We start from the raw sequence: 23,130 nt of genomic DNA on the forward strand, positions 1-23,130 counted from the left end.
AGGAAGCCTCCCGCCATGGGCAGCAGTGCCAGGGAGCCACAACAGGCACACTTCTAATAACAGCCAGAGGTGGAGAATTTATTACGCGAGGGTTTTACAGACACAAGCATCGGTGGAACCTGTTCTGGATTTTTCATTGTGATTTTTTTTCCTTTCCATTTTCCAGGAAGCAAAAAGGAAGTCATAAGATTTTTTCATGCCAAAATAGGCTATGGGTGTATAACTTATATTTTAATATTCTTTATAATCCATGGCTGAGATTCAAGCCAGAAACTATTTCGTTTCAGTCTGCAGCCTGACAAATTTACATTTTATTTCGTGATAAACACCCAGAGCCATCCACGCACTGCATTGCACGTGTCCTTCTTTTAACTTTGCTTGGCAACACATTCAGAAAATGCACGATCTCCTCTGACATTAATTAGTCTGAGCTAATAAGAACCTTAGTAGGCAAGTCATGATGTTGTATGACTGTGCTGAGGAGATTAACCAAATCAGACGTTCCTGGAAAAAACCCACTGTCCCTCATCTTTGTTTGATGGAGACGACAGGCATCGTCGGTGTCACATCAGGGCTGCATAATTCCAGCTGCCTAAATAGGCCTAATGAATGTGACGCTAAATTACCCCGGGATTGTTCACCAGCTCATTCAGTGTATTGTTTTCCCATGTACGCTGAAATGCTAAGGCAGCAGCTGGAGCTACGTAAGACAGGGAAGTTAATAGACCAGGAGTCAAAAACCAGTAAATTTTAAATTAATTTGCACATGATGTATCTAAAGTGTCTTAGCAAAAAAGCTGTGCCCTTCAAAATCGCCCAGACTTCACAGAAACAAAATTTTAAAACTTTTTATTTAACAAGAGTCTTAAGAACAAGAAAGGCAACACAATGCATTGGCTGACTTCCCCACCTTAATGCAAGCGGAATTCTCGTGGGCTCCTGTGAGAATTGGACCGTGCGAGGTGCCTATAGGATCAAACCCTGGTTTCCCACGTCGTAGGTAATTTGGTTTAAATCAATAACACTCCCGTTGGACTGAGACCGTTCCCAGGATGACGGCGCTCATAGCGCGTGCCAGATGCTGAGTTGCCACCTCAGGACGGCTTCCGTGCTGCTTGTTTGAAGCCAGCCGAGTGAGGCGGGTGCCCAGCCCCTTGTCAGCAGACAGAGACGTTTGTGCTTACGGTGCGTGGGAACTGGGGCTCCTGAGGTTCAGTCCTGCAAAGCGCAGGGTGTTTTCACCTCGGAGAGGGTCGATGGATTCACCATCCTTCCGGGTCAAGCACAAAGAGTCCTGCTCTATTGGAAACGCTCATTTCTCCTCTCTCTGAGTTTAAAAGCAGCGTTTGGGGGTTTAAGTACGAGTGGAATGTTGGCATGAACGTTTTAATGCGCAGATTTCCAGTGATGTGTGCAAGTCTTGCTCCCGTATGAAAGTCTCATTTTTCCAGGCTAATTCTTTCCTCTTCAGCCATATATTTAGAAAAGAAAGAACTGCTTGGGTCAGCTAGTTCAATGGCAGCAGTTCGAGGGCTTTGGCTCTGATTTATCAAAACTACTTACATAGTTTTCATAAATGTATCTGGTAAGTACCTGGGTAACAAACCTGTGACTCTCAGCCGCTGCCAACCAAATGGAGAAAATGCAAAATGTTTCATTTTTAAAACCGACAAGTTGCAAAGAACTGAAATACTGAGAAGGTTTTTACCAGTGAACCAAATGCAACACATTATACAGTGGGCTTAAATCTAATTTCATTATGCCCTTAATTTCTTTAGAAGCAAAACAAATTTTATTTCCTAAAATGAAATATCAGAAATATCAGGATTTGTCAGTTAAATGCCAAATTACCTCGTGTGGGCAACTGCCCTTTCTAAGTACGTCGAGGTATTTTGAAGTTAAAAATCACTCACTCGACATGCTTACAGTGAAAAAGAATTGAACAACTTGAAGAGCCTCTTATTTTCACAAGGTGACGATGGAGTCCCAGTAACTCTGTCTTTCAGTGCGTGCTCACACTGGCAAGCATGGATAGCTTGGAAACCACCAGGTAGACCCAGAGTAATAAAACGTTTCCTTTGCCTTATAACCTAAAGACTGGAATGGTAATTACCGCCACGCCGATAGGAAAGCCGGCCTCGCAGTCGCCTGCAGCTTCCGCTAACGGCCCTTTAGAAACCTCACGGCGTATGGGCCAGCGAGCCCGGCCGGCTTTCCGGTAGCCACTGTCAACCCAGACCGGTTAGCAGCAAGCCTGCGAGCTTCAGCCTGTGTCCCAAGCTGCTTTTTCACTGATTTCCATCGCGTTCTGGTGGCAGTGTGGCGTTGATGGAGTGACTCTCAGAGGACAGATGAGCACTGCTGTCATCTTCCCATCCTTCAGTGACCAGATGGAGGTTGGGTGGAAAGTGCCTTCCCCGTTCAGCTCTGCAGGCTTTTCTCCCCCACCCTGGAACACAGTGTTGTGGTCTGCTTATTAGGATGAGGAATGTTAATTTAATGTTATTTAATGCCCTGTTCTACGGGCGTTGGAGATACTGACTGCCTCCATGTGGCACACGGGAAATTGTGGTGTTTGAGCTTTTTAATGTCTTAAGTATTTGGCAGGTCTTGAGAAGCGCTCCCTGGCCGGTGGTACTGTGTTGGACAGCCAGCCTCGGTGCTTGGGGGCCCTCTCTTGGTTATGTACCGGTGGTATCAGTTGTGTTGGGGGAAGGATGGAGGCTAGACTCAGTTCTTAGAGGTGACTGGGTCTGCGTGCTGTTCCGCTGTGATCTGCTACTCCTGTAAAGGGCCTGGCTTAATGTCTTGTTGCCGCTATCCGCTTCCCCTTAAAAAGCCCAGTACAGGCCTGGTACATCTTGCACACCTATATGATGGAGTTGGGTAGGAAAGCTTTCACTGACTCAGGGCCAGGTTCTCGCTCTCTGGAAAATAAAACATTACGCATCTACAAACATTCAGTACCATGGGCCGTAGATTTCTTTCACAAACACGTGTTCAAACCACTGTAACGCCATCGTATCCAGCTAAGCTGCTTTTAATGTACAGACTGGGGCCTTCTGCTTCTAATGCAGTCCCAAGCTTCTTGTCTTCCAAGGCTTTCTACAAACACTGTTCAGGCAAGTTTTCCTTCCCGCGCTCGATGTGTATCTCAGTTCTAGGCCTGCTTACAGAAACATTGCCTACATCTGATTAGCATCGGCATTGCCAGCTTTCCAAATGGCACTCGCTGCGCTGTAATTCGGCTCAGCCTTGCACAGCGTTTTTGGCGTGTCGGTTTTCAACTTCATTAATGAATGTTGCTGGCTAATTGACTCTATTATTATTGAGGAACTCTCTTTGCCAAAGGTAACTATTCTTCTTCGGCATGCCAAGCGTTCAACATGCCATCTGTAATTTGTCGTTGCTAAACACGGAGACAACAGATGACAAATGTCTTCCTGGTAATTCTTCTCCTGTTACTGTTTTTCCTTCGGATTATTTTTGTATTTTACTTCCCAGTTCAACTCCATTTTGTCATTTACAATATTGCTGAGGTTTAACCTAATGCCAGGGAGCAACCGCCAAAGGGAGTCATCAAAGCAGCCCTGCTTCACAGAATGGCAGGATGGCAAGGGTCGGAAGGGGCCGCGGGAGATTCGCAGGCGTACAAAGCCAGGCTCCCAGCAGGTTGCCCAGGTTCAGGAATCGATGTCTGTATCTTTTGCCTTCACCAGCAGCAGAGATCAGATGCTGCCAAAATGTGTCTGTGGTCTCAGTTGACAGTGGAGTTACTCTGGGTCTACCTGGGTCTACCTACAAATAAGATACAGCCCTTCGTAAAAATAAATAAATAAATAAATAGATACATAAGCTGAAGGAGTGCCAAAAATGAGCTCTGCCAGCTGCTGCCCTGTCTTTGTTCTGCTGGCTGAAAGCCAAACCCAGCCTTTGTAATGGCATTGCAGAAAGGGCTGGGGATGAACAGCGCTGGGTGTGGGAGGAAAGGGGTTACCCCAGCCGTTCTTCAACGGGGTGAACACACGTGGAAAATACACCGTGGGGGAAGAGCCCCGTTGCATTTTCCATCTGCCCGCTGGGAGGTGAGCAGAATGAAAACGGTGCCGCAAAGGCAGTTCTGCTCAGTTTGGCACCACGTTACTGCTCACCTCAAGCTTCTCATCATGGAGTATCTAAAAGGTTTATTAACGTCACTGATAAATACAGTCTCATCAATGTAATGGCAAATATCCACATAAATTATTATACTGCTCGAAGCTATAAAGGAAGACTATCTTGGAAATGAGTAAAGTACATTTATATAGCTCTGTTAAGACATTCGGCACTTCTGAAAATACTGAGTAACATAGCTAAGCCTATTTGAATAATGCGGAACATTTCACCCTGATGGCACCTGGATCTATCCATGCTATGCAAAGCTTTTCTAATGTTCATTAAATTGTCAAAAGCATTCTCACCAAAAGAGAATCTGTTACAATCCCTTGCCCTCAAAGGACATGGTGTCTTCTGCCTTTATATCCTTCCTGTTTGCTTTTTCTCTTCACATCATAAAATGTCTCTTCCTGAAACGACCTATGCAAACAAATGAATGGGGCTGTAGTGGTTACAGTCCCTGCTGTGGATATCCCTAACAGACAGTCTTCCTTTACCTTTGGCGCTGGAAATGCGCCCTGTGTCGGTATTGATGAATTATCGCCAAACGTGGACCTGAATCCGGTGTGTATGTGTTGTCTTGTTTCTGCAGACTGTTATTGTAACCCTTTTGGTTCAGTCCATGATCGCTGTAATGACAGAGGATTTTGTGAGTGTAAGGAGGGAACATCAGGGCCTAAATGTGATAAATGTCTGCCGGGATATATCTGGCACAGCTTGGGCTGCCAACGTAAGTAACCCCGAGAGCCGCCCCTCTCCCGCAGCGTTGCGTCCGTGTGCTCCCACGTGCCGCCCCGTACCAGCAGCACGAGCGAGGCGCTCTGCGAGCTGCCGGAACGCGCGACTGCCGGCGCCCTTCGGGGGCTCCCAGCCCAGGGCAGTGAATTCACGGTGCCACCCACGATTCCCGCACGCTTTCAGTGCCCTCTCTCCTGCCGCTGCCTGGAGGAGCTCCCATTGAAATGTCAATATGCCTGTCCTGCCAACTGTGAAATAAGTTTTGTATCCCAAAGCGTCGGCACATTAACTCCAAATTTAAAATAAGTTTTGTATCCCAAAATGTCGGCACATTAACTCCAAATTTAAGATAAGTTTTGTATCCCAAAACGTCGGCACATTAACTCCAAATTTAAAATAAGTTTTGTATCCCAAAACGTCAGCACATTAACTCCAAATTTAAAGTAAGTTTTGTATCCCAAAACGTCGGCACATTAACTCCAAATTTAAAATAAGTTTTGTATCCCAAAACGTCGGCACATTAACTCCAGATTTAAAATTCTTACCAAAAAAAAGGTGATTTGTCTGCATGTTCACTTTTTTCTGTACTAAACTTCAACTTCTTGAGTAACTTAACTAGGCTTTCATATCTTAAAACTGTGTCCCTGGACAACCAAACTGCAAAACACTGGATCATTACTTGCCACAATTACTGAAAACTAAACAAAAGCTAAAGGTAAAAAAAATGGAGGTATACACCCGTAATAAAGGGTGTGTGTGTATATATATATATATATATCTCTCCTTTTTATATATCTCCTATATATATCCGTATACACACCCTTAAAAACAAGAGCTGGAATTTTGCGTAAACGCTGCTAGAGCAGTCGTTGTTCCGATGCCGAGTTGCATGTTGAGCTCCTCGTCTGGTTAACGGGTCTGGTGACCCAGCGAGTGGAAGCACCACATCACTATATCCAGGGTTACGCTTTTATTGCAAATTTCTTTTGCAGTAAAATCTTAAGAGTTTTTCTTTACAACTGTTTTGAACATCGACTTCCAGAAACTCTGGACGGCCCTCTCACTGTTTTCTTTCATCTTTCCTCCCTGCCTCTCTGCATTCTCACGCACACACTGAAGAGACTTCTACAAGACCTTGCTTTTGATTGTTAAGAGTGAGAAACACAAGAGAGAATGTAGTTACTGACCCCATAGTTACTGACCCCAGTTAGCCAAATAGCCACACAAATGCTCTGACTGCTTTAAAACAACTGCAAATCTTACATCCTAAATTAAAACAAACAAACAAACAAAACAAAACCCACAACAAAACAACCCAACCAACCCAATAGAGCTAGGGAGACACCACCCCTCCAAGTGATGAGCACCTCTGAAGTAGAAAATCTAGGCTTGTGACAATTCAGCAAATATATCTGGAAAGAAAAGCCATAAACAAAGAATTTCAGGGAAGATTGTAATAATTAACCAGTTAGCATTAAAGCTAGTACATGAGGAGAGAGGAGGTTGGCACAGGCAACGGAGTTAAACGTTCCCCGAGCAAACCGGACGTTCCCGATTCAGCTCCCGCTGCTCTGCGGCGTTGGTAATGCCACGCTTGCACATGTGAGCTGTATTCGCGTTGTCTGGATGCTTGCACTTGAGCTTTGATTCACAGAATTACTGACAGCTTAGAGTTGCAGCAGAAGACAGGCAAAGTAGCGTCTCAAATCTCAGAGTTCTTTATTATTAATATTTTGAAAAATCAGATCTTGGGTATCTCCAAAATAGCACTCAGAAATCTTAGGAACTCCCTTGGCCTTGCACCCCTTAGGGAGGAGGAGGTTGTCATCGCCCCTGCACCTTACCCTGGCTGCTGGCAAAATAAGCATTGGAATTTGTGAAGCATTGAGATATTGCAGGGACACAGGGAAAAAAATTAAAAAGGAAATCAATACGGTTCTCTGCAGTAGAATTTGAACAAAGTTTGGTAAACACCGTGTCCGCACAGCGGGTCTGAAGAAGGTATCAAGTAGCTGAGATACTGAGCAGGTCTGGGGAGCAAATGTTACAGGCATAGAATTAACATCATTTTATATATATATATATATGTATATATCAGCTTGTCAAACCAATTGCTTGTTAAACGCCGTATTTCCTATCTTCATGGGTTTGGACATTATAACCCCAATAACGCTCTTCTAATGAGGATTTTTTAAGCCCAATATATAATTAGCTTGATTTTTGCTGAATCAGGGTACTTGTAAAGGCTGTAGCCAGTTTCTGGAAATGCAAGCTAGTGTCTTTAGATTTGCTGACAAAACTAATTAAGCTTCCCTGGCCGTGCTGTAATTTCCTGCACAAATCTCAGTCTGACTGTGTCACCGGTAGACATTCTCCAAGATTGACCAAATGATCTAATCAAATTCAGAAGAAAAACCACCAGGCGCGGCTGTCAGTTTTATGGAACAGGCATCAGATTGCCGTGTTTTACCAAGCACCCGCTGATTTAAATCTCATTTCAAGTCTTTTCATGGAGGAAAATAATTCCAATTCATTTAATTTTGTCGTATGGCAATTTGAGCGCAGCTCAGGATGATTTGCCGGGATGCGCAGTGGGTGGTTGCGGTCTCTTTCCCCGAGCTTGTGCTGTGCAGAAGAGCGCGTGCGCGAAGGCGGATACACACGCACTCGACAGACCCGTACGTGCTTGGGTACTTTTGTTACACATACATTATTGGCATTATTAAGAAAATCTATTCTTACGGAGCTTTGTTGCTAAAAATCATTGACCTAGGGCAACCAGAAGCGTGACCTGTAAATAAATAAGTTAAATCTCTACCATAGCTAGTTTAATTATTTGTATGATCGTATTGGTAGATGGAGTGGCTTAGCTTTACGTATGTTAGTAATCCTTTGGGGGAAAACCAATGCTAAATCTTGTGGTGTTTTCTGAGGCTCATGGTATATCATCTGATAAATTACTGTTTGTAGTCGACCTTACACCACGCGTGGGCAGAGGACACAGAAGCCGTTGTACTCAGAAGTACTCATTTAGGTGCCTCGTTCCTCCTGATCGCATCCGAAACCTTTGAGGATCCAGGCAGACGCTCACCACTTGTGTTGCCCCTGCAGTGGCCAGATGCAATTTTAGACTTTGCCTCCCGGATGAACGGCACCGCGGTAGCAGCCGTCCCCTACCGAGTTCAGGGCTCGTGCTGCGCAGACCCGGCAGCCGGCAGGGTCTGGTCGGAGGGGGAAGGTTTGCTGCCCGCGGGAAAAGCAGCCCAGGAGCGCAAGGAGTTAATTAAGGGCAGAACAGACTGGTCCTGGAACGCTTTTAGAATTCCAGAAACATGAGAAAACACACAGCTATATTGCATTTTTCTATTCTATAGACATTAAACCATTTCCTTTAAAAATGAACATAAAAACAGAAGAAAAAGCTCCGAGCCTGGCAAGAAATTTAACCAGTGGCTACAGCTGTTTGGGCCACTCTCAGCCTGAACATAGGGCCTTGTGGCAAGAGGGCCTGCGACAAAAGGTGGAAACGTTTACACGCAGAACTGCCTGTGTTTTAAAACGGTGGACGAGGGACAGATACCGAGTGGGAGCGTTCATTTGGTTTCCTAAGCGCGCTGCTCATGGTCTCGTACCTTTTGTATTTCTTGGCCAGGGCGCTTCAGGTGACCAAATTCTGTCGCATATGTACAGGAGCATTTAAATATAACAGCTTTTAATTTCACGTGCACAAGAATTGATTCCAAAACCAGCTGCATGTCTACCCAATCGGCGGTGAGGGGGGGTCCAGCGACCAATATAGCTCACGGGCTCCCTTCGTGCAGTCGGCGAGCAAACGCAGACGTTGAGCCTGCAGCTCCGCCAAGGCCTGGACCAAGGGCGAGAGTTCCCAATGTTAGCTTGCACCCGCATTGAATTCAGCACATTATTTATCGTGAATCGCTGTTCTAAATCATCTTGGCTCAATGGCCTAAGTCTTAAACAATTAGCAAATGAGTTTTCAGTCAGATGCCTTATGTCAAGCTCTGAAGAGTTTATTTTATTTTACCCTTTTTCATTCATTTTAAGTAGCTTTTATTAAAGCAGGCAAAGGATTAGCCTCTTATCTCCAGTGCTCAAACTGCGCTGGGTGCTTGTATCTGTCTTCCAGACTACACTTGTCTTATTCTGCAGCCTCTCAGATAATTCATACTCTGTCACAGTGTGCATTCAACTTCTGATACCATTATTTAAGTATAAGGGAGTTTGGTGTGCATTTTATCATGGGTTACAAATGTTAGAAGCTGAAGCATTTGATCAAAATCGCCACGTAGATTGAATTGCCAAAGAAAATCAAACCTGGAATTGTAAGCCTGGAACTTACTTTAACGTTTGCTTTGGAAATTTGTGTTTACCATTCAGCAAGAACGTTACCATCCAGTTCTTCAGCAAGAAAAAAAATCTGTCTTGAAAAAATCCATCATGCACTTCTTCCTAGACAGATCAAATACATAAACGTAATCGTCTGCCCCCCGAAGGTCAGTGATCTTATACGCGTGTCTGGACGCAGGCGCATCCTGCGAGCCCTTCGGTACCCACACATTTCTCTTGTGCCTGGGAAACCGTAAAAAGGAGTAGGAATTGAGAACTGGGACGCCCTGCCTTTGCAGTGCCTGTGTGGGAGCCATAGACCATCCCTCTGTACCTTTTTACACCTTTTTTTTACCAGTAGCAGTTCTCACGCCTTCAGCTGGCCCGGATGGGGGGCATTTCCCCTCTGCCCAGGTGCTGTCCGTACTTTCATCTCTGGTGCGTTTTGGAGCCAGGACTGGTGCTGGTAAGGGCACTACCAGGCTTGGAGCTGGAGGGGAGTAGAACACAGACAGAACTTACTGAAAGTGTCACGTTCTGATGGGGGTGAACATTGCTGTCCCCAAGGAACAATCCGCTCCTGGTCAGGGAATTTATATATCCCTGTAAATACATGGAATACTGATTTCACAAGACTCGTCTTAGGTGACTGCAATGCAAGCTAAAGAAACTGTGCGTGTAGGGGTTTAGAGGCAGGAGGAACAGACTCTGCTTCTAATGGCTCCAAAATTAAATCCAGAATAATTCTCAAACCAGTCCGGAATCCCTCTGCCCTTGAAAAAATCCATCATGCACTTCTTCCTAGACAGATCAAATACATAAACGTAATCGTCTGCCCCCCGAAGGTCAGTGATCTTATACGCGTGTCTGGACGCAGGCGCATCCTGCGAGCCCTTCGGTACCCACACATTTCTCTTGTGCCTGGGAAACCGTAAAAAGGAGTAGGAATTGAGAACTGGGACGCCCTGCCTTTGCAGTGCCTGTGTGGGAGCCAGTGGGAGCCATAGACCACCTTTTTCCACCTTTTTACACCTTTTTTTTACCAGTAGCAGTTCTCACGCCTTCAGCTGGCCCGGATGGGGGGCATTTCCCCTCTGCCCAGGTGCTGTCCGTACTTTCATCTCTGGTGCGTTTTGGAGCCAGGACTGGTGCTGGTAAGGGCACTACCAGGCTTGGAGCTGGAGGGGAGTAGAACACAGACAGAACTTACTGAAAGTGTCACGTTCTGATGGGGGTGAACATTGCTGTCCCCAAGGAACAATCCGCTCCTGGTCAGGGAATTTATATATCCCTGTAAATACATGGAATACTGATTTCACAATACTCGTCTTAGGTGACTGCAATGCAAGCTAAAGAAACTGTGCGTGTAGGGGTTTAGAGGCAGGAGGAACAGACTCTGCTTCTAATGGCTCCAAAATTAAATCCAGAATAATTCTCAAACCAGTCCGGAATCCCTCTGCCGCGACTCCGAGCAAAGCGTGGCTTACGGATGTAAGACAAGCAAGGCACGATTACAGACAACATCACAGCCTTGCCAGGCCTGATTCCCAGACGATGCCAAACACGGATCCTGCTTGCCTCAGGGGAAGCGTGCCCGGGACTTCCACGTGTAATGCCGTACTGCTCTCCTGGGTCTTTTAAACCTGAGAAAAGACGACGTGAGCATCCGTATCAGTGCAGTCGTTCCAACACACAGAACTCACAGAATAACCGTACGGATACAGGCATACATGGAAAGGTGTTCACCAAAGTGTGACCATCATGGAACAGTATCGTCATTTTTTAATGAGGCAGTGGATCAGAAGGAGAAAAAGGAGGTTGCTGCCTCCCTGGGTAGAGGCCAGTTTAGTCAGACTGAACATGCCAGAACACAACGCTGTACTTAACAAAAACGATTCAGTGAAGCATCTTTATGAAGCACAGGAGAGAAGATGAAAACATAGGATGCTGTCTCTAGATCATTATACAGGTCTGCATACCTACCGTAGCATGCCTAGGTTGGGGACTGCATCTCAAACTGCTCTTGGTACTCCTGCCCACACGGCACGTGGAATATTGTGGAAACGGAAGAACCTGCAGAAGGACCAGACCAGGCACTGGTGAGAGCTCGGGGACATCATCTCAGCATCTCTGTGCTGGAATTAAGGCTTCTATGAACGGGATGGGGAATGTGAATTAGGTAACACCTGAGGGGGGGAAGCCGAAGAAAGTAGCTAAATCAAACAGAGAATGAGGCATGGAAAAGGGGGCTCGTTAGTACAGTTAACATCTCGTTAAGAGGCACCAGGCTTTGACAGACTGCAGCTTTCCAGTTCATGAGATTTACTCTGATAACCCGGTGATCAGACTTGCTTTCTCCAGAGGGAAAAGAAATGATTCAGCAGCAACATTTATACACCTGGCCGTTAACAGAACAGTTTTTCCCCTGCAAGGTGAAGGATTGGGTTGGAGCAAAAAGGTTGTTCTCCTCTTGATCTTGCCCAGGTGTCAGCTTCAAAGCTGCTATTCCAGGGCTGCCTAAACTGCTCTAATTGCAAGTGCTGCAATCCCTCTTCTCCCAGCTCCCAGCTCTTTAGTCCCTCACCCCCAGCAATCTCTCAGGCACTCGTTTGACCTTGCATTGAACCATTTCAGATCTAACTCAGCAGGACACTAACCAAAAAAGAACAGTTTTCTGCCGTATTAGCTCTGTGATGGGAATCGGCAACGGGCTGAGCGAGCAGGAGCGCCCTGGGAGAGCTGGGGAGCGCCCTGAGCCCGGCAGCCGGGCTGGCCGAGGCTGCGTCCAACGGCAGCGCCGCTGTGGCGCCCGTGTTCTCTTCCCACCGCTGGATCGTTCACCTTCCAGCCTGGCAAGTTGCTGGCATTTTTACCAGACAAAGCCACATCATTTCAGATGGATGAGCAGAAAAAAAAAAGTCCTATACTCTCCCAAAATGGTTCAAAAAGCCACCGACCTGCAGAAAAGCAAAGAGCTCCCCGGGATCCCCTGGTACTGCAGCAGCATCGTGACTTTTCACGGGGATTCTGCAGGCAGAGCCAGCGCGAGCAGTGGGGACGGGCGCGAGCAGGGTGCATTTCAAACCAGCCCCATCTAAAAGGAGCTAATGCAACCTCTAGGGTCTTCAGTGCTTTTGGTGCTGTGCCGTGGGAGAGTTCCGAACAGCTGAATACTAGGAAATTCATGAAAAGTTAAATGAGTAACATTATTTGTTTTCTTTAGCCAGATGATTTAAAAGTGGTTAATATTTGATAGCACAGTGATAAATATTTTAATACAGTATATTGCGGTCGGTTAGGAACAGATCAAAAAGGTACAAAGTAAGCTCCACTAGATAAACTTTTATTAGGTACATGAAATAGAACATAAAGCTTGATAGCAATCGCCATTTAATCTGTTCACGTTGGAAGCGTATTGAAGGGAAAACTGACAACTCAGTTAGTTGTTATGAATTATTAAATGTTCGTTTGAACAGAGACGAGCAGGCCTGCTTTGCCTCTGGAAAACCCGCCGCCCTGGCCTTTGAAGCCTGCTCAGTGACCATAACTTCTGCATAATTTGCCTGCTCAATGCCTCTTCCCGGGGGCAGAAAAAGAGACACCAGCAGCACCGCAGACGCGCCCCGGTGGGACGCATTTACCAAGGGGCCTTGAGAGGATCATTTCGGAGTAAGCAAGGTCATCTCCATCCTACTTAGCTGCAGATGGAAACGGCTGACCCGAGGCAATTAAAGACAGTCCTCACCTCCTATCCTGGCAGCGATGGAACTGATGGCGTTGCTGGCACCGGCGCGTGCCGGTCACGGAGCCTTCAGTAGTTAGGAGCTTCCCTGTGCACATGCAAGCACAGCTCTCCCAAGAGAGCTGCCTGTTCACAGCGACGGCAATACAAAAGCCAAAGTTTAGTTTAGAAGGAGCGGATAGGTTTTAACTTGCAAGGCGCTGACTGCCTCCCCTAAGAGAAGCTAAGCTCCCCAGTGTTTCTAAAAGTAAAAAAAAAGCCTTTTAATATTCTGCATTAATAAGTGGGTGCCATGGAAGTAGGTGTCCCGAGACTCAGTCCGCCCGTAAATTTGAATTCTAAAAGACTGGCTTCCACCTTTGGTGGATCTCAGTTATTCGAGGTGCGGGGCACACCCAATGTTAAGGGGTGTCTCTGCCCTGAATTTGAACACGCTGCAGGGATGTAATCCTAACGCCATCAGCATTTCTAACGTTAGGTTTGTATTTCTACAGAGCTGAGTATTGTGGTATCTAAGCTAATGGACTCGAGGGTTTTTAATTGCATGTTACTGCTATTTGAGGTACTTCCCAAGGGATTTTAGATGTCTTTATTCACTGACAGTGTTTGTTATGAGTAATCTATAGAGGTGAAAAAAAAATCTCAGACTGAAGGTTTGAAAGACCTGTAGTTAAACTAAAAGAGCTGTCATTTAGGTTGAGTGCTTCAGCAACGAATTTCTGAAAATGATCAAGACCTTTCAAGATCTGAGCTCTTAATTAAAATACTTAACAGAAGTGCCTTTTTACATTGCCCAATTCCCACCTCACCCTGTTGTCACCTGACCATCTTACCTAGCCCATTTTAGAGATGGTCTTCAAAACACTTCACTCCTGCGAGTCGTGCGTTTATCTTCATGCTTGCGTGCTTATGGCCAGTGGGACATCTTACAGTGGAAAATGAGAAAGCCCATGCCGAGTTAGACCCCGGTGTCCTCCCTTCGACAGTTGTGGGCCCCAGCGGCATTTTATTCAGCATAGGCATCCAAACTCTAGGAAGCTACAGCTTACAGATATTCTTAGCCAAAGAGTTTGTCAGTATCTTGATATTTAGTTGGTCTCAATGAGCCTTTCATCCACTAATTTGCCTAATCACTGCTTGAGACATTCATACTTCTGTTATCCAAACGTCCCGGGCACAAGTTCGCAATTATGCAAAGTGTAATAATAATAATTTCTTTGTTTTAACTGGCTGGCTGACCGTTCCATTTGGTACATCCTAGTTCTTGAGAGGAAGAGGTAATGAGACTAAGTGAATAATCGTTTCTAATTCACCTTTTCCATAACATTTGTGATTTTATAGATGTCTATTTTATTTTCCTTTTATCTATCTTCCCTTTCTTATGCTGAAGAAACCTAATCTATTTAATCTCTCCTTTTGCAGGAACTGCTTGTATCTACGATCATTTTCATTCTACCCTTTTTGGCAGCACTGTGTACACCTTCTCAATATGCAGGGCTTCATGCAGCGTGCAAGAGATGGGCGCATCACGACGTTATATGGGGACGTTGTGGTGTTTCCCATTTCATTCTTTTTTTCTTGTCCTAAAAAAATCCAAGAATCTATTTGACTTTTTGACGGATGAAGAGCATTAAGTCAATGTTTTCAATAAAATACTTCTTAAGGTCCCTTTTCTAAATGGTAAAGGCAAGAATCTATAGGGGTGCATTCCTCTTAAACACTGACTTTCATCCACCAGTTTATTGTGCTGTCACCCAGTATCTTAGAAATCCTTCTGGAGGTCTTTACATCCACAATGCTTTTGTAACATGAGCAAACTTCATTACCTTACTCTTCACTCACTTCTCTAGCACGATTCTGCATGTGTAAGTCCTGACACAGTTCTTACAGGACTGAGTAGGAGTCTCTGACATTTATTCTTACCCTGTTTCCTATTATTCAAACCGTGATTATTCCATGGGAAAAAAAAAGCGCAAAACAAAAAAAACCAAACAAACACCACCCAAAACCCCCCTCTTATTGGTTGCATTGAAAAACACTGCTGACGGTGCTTGTGAAATACTTTTTGGAGATTCAGATACATTATCAACATGATCATTTAGGTCCGTATGCTTCCTACATCCTAAAAATAATCTCCTGGGTTCGCAGGCCGTTATTTCCCTGTACAAAAAGTTCCCTCTTCCGTGCTCATTCATCTCTCTGCTAATTCTATTCTTCATTACAATTTCCATCTAACTGCTTGCTGAAGAAGTTTTAGTGGCTTGTCTCTAGTTCCTCTCAGTCTCCTTGGAGCTCTTTATAAAAATCACATCTGCCACCGTCCCTTCTTACAGTTCATCAAGCCCATCTTGGCAGTTAAGTTAGTCGCATCACAGGTAACACAAATTTGTTTCTGCAGTTTTTCAAAATTCTTGGATCAATATTATTTGCTTCTGGTGCTCTGATGCCATTCTGTATGAATGGTTTGTGTAAACTGAGACGCACCTCCAGAGCACACCCCCACCAACGCAGGCAGCAGCCCGGTGACCTCCTAAAGCTCTCCCACAGTTAATAGTTACAGATTTTCCCCTTGCCTCCCTTACACACCATTTGTTTGCCCCAGAGACGTCCTAGAAAATGTCTGCTTCTGATGTGTTTAGAAAAAAAAATGAATTACTAATTTTTATGACTTTAGTACATTGCTCAATCATTTCTGGCCTGCCTTGGTACTTTAGCACGTGAGTATAGCTAAATTCTGAGAGTCTGCGCTTCTCTATTTTAGCCTTTATTTTGCCATAGTTTCCACATTTTTCTTTACTGCTTGTAAATGTATTTCTTTATAAAATTTTCTTTTACTCTGCTGCTAACACTGCAATGTTTATAAAACTCCTTTTAAATAGTGGTCTTCTTTTTTTGTTGCTCCCTTTCCTCTGCGTCTCTAACCTGACCAGCTCACCAAAGCAGCTGCAAGCGTTCTGCCCCTTCAGCTTCTTCTTGCGTTTCTTTCTAATAAGCGCCTGCATGATCATCTCTTCCCTGAGACCCATACCCTGAGACATGGACTGACCCTTCAAATTCATCTTCAAGTTAAGCACATAAGTGAATATTTTGACAAGGACCACGGGTATGATAAAATCAGGAACAAAAGCTTGATCTTATCAATGTCAGTCCAGCTTTTTGTCAGATCTTTGACTACTACCCTTTACGGCACAAATTTTACCCAAGCTGTTCATGTTCATTAGCTATGAAAGTTAATACAGCTTTACAGGATCCAGCCCGTGTATATTTAGAGGGGACTGACAGCCCACACAGAAGTGCCGTGATGTTCTGTAGAATATTAACTGTATTGCTCTTCCAATTTCCTTCATCCCTGCACAATTTTGAGATATGATTTTGTTGATTACGAGCTGTTATTCTCTCACATTGGACTACAGTCAATGGCAAAATCATTAAAAGAGACTTAATGGAAGCCAAGTCAAGCCTGTTATAATTACCTTGGCTTCTGAAAAGAATAATTAAATTGTTAATAAAATTTTTACCTATAATCAGCAGGTGAGAAGAGAAAGATGTGACTGCTGGAAGTGTAAAGATTTCTACAGAGAAGGGGAAAGAGAGTTTGATCATAATTCAGTTGTTGGTAATTAATGTCTATAGAAGATTACTTACAACTAAAATCAACTTGAAATAATTATATTAAAGAGACTGAGTTCATTAACATCACTGATTTCAATATACAGCTGGGGTCCACAAGGATTAAAGCATTATGCCCACAATTATTTTGTGTTTTTATAACTACAGCTTGGACAAGCACTTCTGTAGATGCTATTTTTTTTCTTTCCAATGATTTCTGTCTTTTTGTTCAGCTGGAAGAGGAAAGCCATGTAATAACTATTGTACTGATGACCTTGGCTGAATCTGGAGACAATATTTGGATCTGTACTTCTGTCTGCAGATCTAAATTTATCTTCATTCCCTTTGTAGAGACTGAGTGGAGTAACTTTCCAAATCTTTCACACTTCCCAGACATTTATAAAACCTCCAGATGTCCAAAGAATAAAGCATAACAAAATCTGTCGTGGATAAACCAAAATATTGCTCCAGTGTATGGAGCCAGTGGCCAAGCTGTGTGTTTGAGCACCGCTGAAGAGGCAAACAAAGACACCTTTGGCTTCCTGCGACACCTGCGTGCTAGCCCCTGTTCTTACTCTGTCTCCTGCTTGCATTTGAAGGCTTGTCCAAGGGACCCAAGAATCTGTTCTCCCACTTCAAAACGGCTAGGTGCTGAGGAGCTCAGCCGTAATCTCTGTGGAGGAGGGATTCTCCCTTCAGTCGTTACTTAGGTTAGCCTTAAGAGACAGTGCCAAGCAGCTACAGATCAGGGGTGCACAAGGGCTACAATCAAGAGCGACCAGCTTTGTCACCCACATGCACAGACCAGTCCCCCCATACGCTGGCAGGCGCAGGAGGAACAAGCGCCCCCAGCATCCCCCGTATAGAAATTCCTGTCCATGGGAGGCAATGAGCAGGGTGTTCTGTTCATGAGATGCTGCATCCCTGAGCCCTGAATGTTACACACACTTTAAATGGGAAATGAACTTCCCTCTTAAGCCAGAAGGTTCTTGAAGTAGGACTCTTACTTTGAAGAGTTCAGAGTTTCATTTCCAAGGAGAGTAAAGAGAGTTTCACCGCATGTAGCTCTTTCTTTAAAGAGCTGAAGCTGCATTTTAATAGCGAGGCAATAAGCGCTGACTAGCGTCCAAGGAGAACAAGTTACTCTCACAAGGTTCAAAAACCTGGCTTACTTCCACCTGATCTCAAGAACAGGAGAATCCCACAACGAGATTTAAACTGGGGCCGTTAGCGCAAGGAAATTCATATTGAGGGCAAACATAGCGTTCCTAAATCATCCCCATTACCTTGGCATTATGCAGCAAAGTGCAGCTCTCTGCAAGGAGGGTTCAGCTCTCAGAAAAAGCATCCTGTTCTGCATAGCTTTACAGACAGATTACAAAAGTGTATTGGAACACAAATGTCTCAAAAATTGAGCCAGATATTTTGAAATGCCTCAAATTACAAATGTGCACATGCCATTTGGTATACAACTGGGCAGAAGAATGAAAGGCTGCATGTACACAGCAGGGCTTTGCAAAGGTTTGGGAATCTGGGTCAAGATTTACACCACCTATCAAAGTAAAGCCATATACTGCTATATTTTTTTCTGCAGCGACCCGAGAGCTTTGCTAGTTCATGCAAAACCGTTACTGATTTAAAACACAACTGAAAAGATGCTTGGAGAAGTGTACTCCGGTTATTTCTTCTCTGTATTCAGCGGCAGCATGACACCTTAGCGGTGACGCTGCAGCCCACGCTGCTCTGCACCATTAGAAGACCTTGACTGCTTTGCAAACACAAACCACTGAGCCAGCCAAGACGTGTTGAGCACCTCCCTCACCTCCTCCCACCCATCCTGGCTTTGGCCCAAGCCCCTCTGTTCCAGTTCCAACCACTTCCCTGTAGCACTCCTCTTTCTCTTTTAGCCTAACGCTAGGCATTCTGCGGCTTTCTTGCAGTCTTCAGCAAACCATCATCCCACTCAGCCCTGCCATGGTGCCACTTAAGAAATGCTGTCTGGCAAAGGCAGCACAAGACCTTTGCCTTTCACACGCCTCTCGTGCTTTCACTTCGCTGGGCCTGTATTTCAAAGCTGAGCAGACACCGCGCTGGAGTCCCTGCTGCCCAGGACGGCGCGTCCCTGCAGGGTTAGCCCTGCCTGCTGGCTGGCCGTGCTTGCCGTGAGGCTTCACGGAGCAGGAAGAGGCTTGGTCTTTAGCCTCAGTGTTTGACCCCTCACAAGGGTCTGGGTAAAGACCAGTCCTACAAAAAGTCATCCTACCTGGAGCTACAGCCTCTTCTCCCCCTCCAACATCAGGTGCACCCATCAGCCAGCACTCTACCTAGGCATGCGGCAAACACCGGCTCCCACCGCAGGAGGCAGTGGACAGGAATACACATGGTTCTGGAGGAGCTGTGACGGGAGAAGTCAGGTTTCCACTGCCAAGGAGCTGTGATGGGAGAAGTCAGGTTTCCACTGCCATCGCTGCCAAGGCTGCTGAAAGAGAAGGACAAGCATGTGACAGGAGCTGCGAGGGTTCAGGATAGGACAGATTGCAAGGGGGGGTGGCTGGGGGCAGAGGACAGGGCTGGACCCAGAGAGATAAATTTGTCAGGAAATGTAGCATCGTCATCCAAATTCTATTTAGCAGAAACCGGTTTCCATTTTCTCTGAGAGTTCTACAAAGAAATCGACATTATGTTTTAAAGTATGCTCAGACATTATGTTTTAAAAGAATATACAACATTCTAGAAGCACATTTTCATAAAAATTGAGCATCTCTTGGGTGACCCTTCTCCAAAGCAAAGGTGAGACGGTGAGCGTATGAGTTTATAACGTTGTTATAGGCACAGCTTCTCAGGAGCATGAGAAAAGGGCCGGGGTCTTGGCTTTTCACTCTGTAGTGCGAGTCGAAGACCGTGAGTAACACAATTATTTCTTTTCACCATGAGGTTTGAGGGCATTGATACAATACAGCTTTAGAAATAGTGATCATAGAGGAGTTTATTTTGCCTAGATTAATGGAGATATCTGTGTTATTCTTCAACTCTGGCATGACTTGACAATCTAAAAATTAGAGAAAATAATTTTGAGTAAAATAAAGCAAGTGCTTTGCAGTGAATGGGTATTTTGCAGTTATCTGTTCCTTGAGGGTCTTGGGTTATTTCAGTCAGCACTAATAATTAAGGCTTAACAGCTTTGTGCATCGGGATTGATAAACAGAAGTACAGGTGTGTTAATCAGCATGTCAAAAGTAATGCAAGAACCATATAAAGCACAGGAGGAAACAGTTCCTACTCATGGGATTCTTTTGACCCTGGGCTTCTTAATATTCTGAATTACCTTAACACTTTGTCATCGTAAGCAGTATCAACATCCATGCTTAGAGGCATTCTCTTTAGTTCATGTGTGTGTAGAAAGAAGGTTTCAGACTCATGCTGCATGCTCTCTTCCCAAGTCTAAGCCAGGTCTGTTGTCATTCAGATATTTCCTGTGTTGTAGCAAAACTGCAGAGTTGGCAAAATGAGATGGGTGCAATCCTGTTACTATTGCAATAACTTATTAGTAGTAGCCTGCATAATAATATTGTGAAAAATAGGTAGGTTGCCTCTATCCGGTCTTCATCTGTATTGGTCAGCGTGTGGTATTGAATTACGAGCTCTAACCACGCACTTACCGAAGCATCACTTGTGAAAAGACAAATGAATAATCACAGGCTTTGAAATTTTGTTAAGAGTCAGTATACCTGGACAGGGGGTTGTGGTTTGGTGTGAGCATCTTTGGGACATTTTTGCTGAATGATGTGGTATTATAAGTCAATTTTAAAGGTTTTCAGCTAAAACACAGGCTAAGTCTCTGGCGCTGGCTACACCTGCATAGCACATTGCAGAAAAACTGGTGTGCCTGAAGAAGATTGTGCGGGAGGGTGAGCGTCTGTTAGCTGTGCTTGCCCATCTAACGACTGCTCTCTCATGGAGACAAATGCACAATGATGCCTAGAGCAAGTCTGTCCATAGCAATAAATATTGTTGGTGAAAGCTAGCATGAAGCAGCTAATAGCTTTAATTATTTGATCCATTAATTTATTAGTTCTCATTTTTGCTGAGTGCTACCTGCCAGCTGCTTGAGTCATCGTATTGATATTCTGGTGAAAAGAGTAGGGAAGTAAAGCATTACAGCAATTAAAACCCCACTTACAGGAGAGCATGTTATCATCCAGCATATCTCAGAAAGGAATTATGACACAAGAATCTGCCTGTTGAGTGTCATTTTTTAATTTTACTGTAATGATTAAAAATAGACAATAACAGACAATGTTTGTAAAGGCCACGATAAAGCAGAGGGGATAAAAAACATTTGCAAACCTTTACCATGACATATGGTTCCTGATGTATGAACATGAAGCTGCTGAAGTTCTGACTGGTGAGATTAGAAGGAGGTACATACATGACATTGGCATTGATAATTGTCAGGATATTTAAACAGTTTATGCAATTGCGTATGACTCCTAAGTGGACAAGATTGCATATTCCTTTTTTAAATGTCATAGTTTGTAAGTCGTCTTACAGCTGAGAGTCTCCAAACTCCCTTGGAAACAGTGATCAACTCTGCTGCCACATTCACCTAACCAATAGTGCAATGCAGTAAACAGAACTGGGAACCACAGGACCTGCATTCGTTCCCATCTTTGGTTAGCGTAGGCAACTCATTTGCCTTCCCTTGGCATCAGCTTCTCCATTGGTCGCTGGCAATAACAACTCGTACTCTGAAGAGCTTTGAGACCTGCAGGGCAGTGGGTTTATCCCTGTTCCAGAGCTAGCTCAACAAAAGCGCTCCGAAGCATTTCATCCACGTTCGAAACAGTAAGTCAGTGTAGATTCAGAAAGATCTCCCGACTCCCAGCATTGTTGCTTTAACTAAAAAAATATCGCTCACCTTTCTTGTGTTCTGTAGGAAGTACATCGATGTTGTACCTTTACCTCTGCCGTGTAACGAATGCTCACATAAGCTCTGAATGTTCATCTCCTGAGAGATTCTACACCATTTACTTTGCACACTGGTGGCTTGGTCTCCTAGGGTAGAGCATTATCCTGGTAGCTTGCATCCTGTTTCCAAAAATGCACACAAGAGGAATATGTAATGGCATACAAAGATAAACTTGACTCTGCCTTTACTGGTGGTCACTGTAACGTGGCTGATTATAAGTCACACTTCTGGCACTGCCTTCTTCTAGTTACATACCCATTCCATTTCAATAGCTTTGATATTTATGGTAGCGTAATTAAAGATCGCTGATGTCTCCATTACAAACACCATTTTATGTAGTTTAAAAGCTGATCATAACATATATTTCCAGTAGATTTTGTTACTCATTTTTCAAAATGCCCCATGCAGTTGGTTTTAAGCCAAAGTTGCAAGAAAAAAGCTTACAATGAATTATTTTAGATCAAAAATAACTTTAAAATAGCAGTGTTCAAAATCTAACTTGACATGAATATAACATCTTCTGTGTAAAACACAAATAAATACAAGTAAGTCTGCTTTAAAGAAGTAGCCATTACAATGCAAAATTATTATTCTGAAATTTTTCTACACAACGTTTGCTCTACACAGCAAGTACTGTAAAATAAAATGTGCAGAACTAACCTTGCTCCACCTGAGTGATACCGAACTGATGATTATCGTTTAGCTCTTGCTTATTAAGCTACAGCAACCATGCTGCTTTGGGCAAGAAAAACTTTAAATAACTCGTTAGGCTCCTCTTTATCCAACACATCACAAACGCCTTAGCTCACATTGCCAGAGAGGGCACACACATGCACCAACGTACCACGTATTTGGGGAGCAGAAATTAGGAGAGAATAAGTTTTGTAAAATACTATTATTAATTAACGTAAGATTACAATTCAGTCTTAAATTTCTCACTCAGCAGCTCTCAAATAATTTTAAGTTTTGTCCATGAAGAACTTCAGGATCCAGGGCCATGAAGATGTTCTGAGGAATACCAATATACCCAATCTTTGTCCTCAGATGGGTACTATTGTGGAATTAATGTCACTATTAATGGAAGCCACCAACACGTGCTCTCATGCTCTCCAGAACTAACCTTGCTCCACCTGAGTGATACCGAACTGACAATTATCGTTTAGCTCTTGCTTATTAAGCTACAGCAACCATGCTGCTTTGGGCAAGAAAAACTTTAAATAACTCGTTAGGCTCCTCTTTATCCAACACATCACAAACGCCTTAGCTCACATTGCCAGAGAGGGCACACACATGCACCAACGTACCACGTATTTGGGGAGCAGAAATTAGGAGAGAATAAGTTTTGTAAAATACTATTATTAATTAACGTAAGATTACAATTCAGTCTTAAATTTCTCACTCAGCAGCTCTCAAATAATTTTAAGTTTTGTCCATGAAGAACTTCAGGATCCAGGGCCATGAAGATGTTCTGAGGAATACCAATATACCCAATCTTTGTCCTCAGATGGGTACTATTGTGGAATTAATGTCACTATTAATGGAAGCCACCAACACGTGCTCTCATGCTCTC

At 44.2% G+C, this 23,130-nt stretch overlaps 1 protein-coding gene and 1 long non-coding RNA gene across 2 annotated transcripts in view; one reads left to right on the forward strand and one right to left on the reverse strand.

Moving 5' to 3' along the window:
* The window catches only part of NTNG1 (netrin G1), a 132,948-nt gene that overhangs the window by 100,742 nt on the left and 9,076 nt on the right, over positions 1–23,130 (forward strand). The window contains exon 8 of the mRNA XM_035894482.1: positions 4,748–4,885. Within this exon, the coding sequence (XP_035750375.1) occupies positions 4,748–4,885 (138 nt within the window). The remainder of the gene's footprint in view (positions 1–4,747; positions 4,886–23,130) is intronic.
* On the reverse strand, positions 18,454–21,630 carry LOC118452308. Its single transcript, XR_004842045.1, has 3 exons — positions 21,510–21,630; positions 19,917–20,080; positions 18,454–19,070 (listed from the first exon to the last, which is right to left on the reverse strand). It is a non-coding gene; the product is annotated as an uncharacterized LOC118452308 (long non-coding RNA).

Source organism: Egretta garzetta, unplaced genomic scaffold (assembly GCF_000687185.1).
Source record: "Egretta garzetta isolate BGI_Z169 unplaced genomic scaffold, ASM68718v1 scaffold655, whole genome shotgun sequence".
Taxonomy (NCBI): Eukaryota; Metazoa; Chordata; class Aves; order Pelecaniformes; family Ardeidae; genus Egretta; species Egretta garzetta.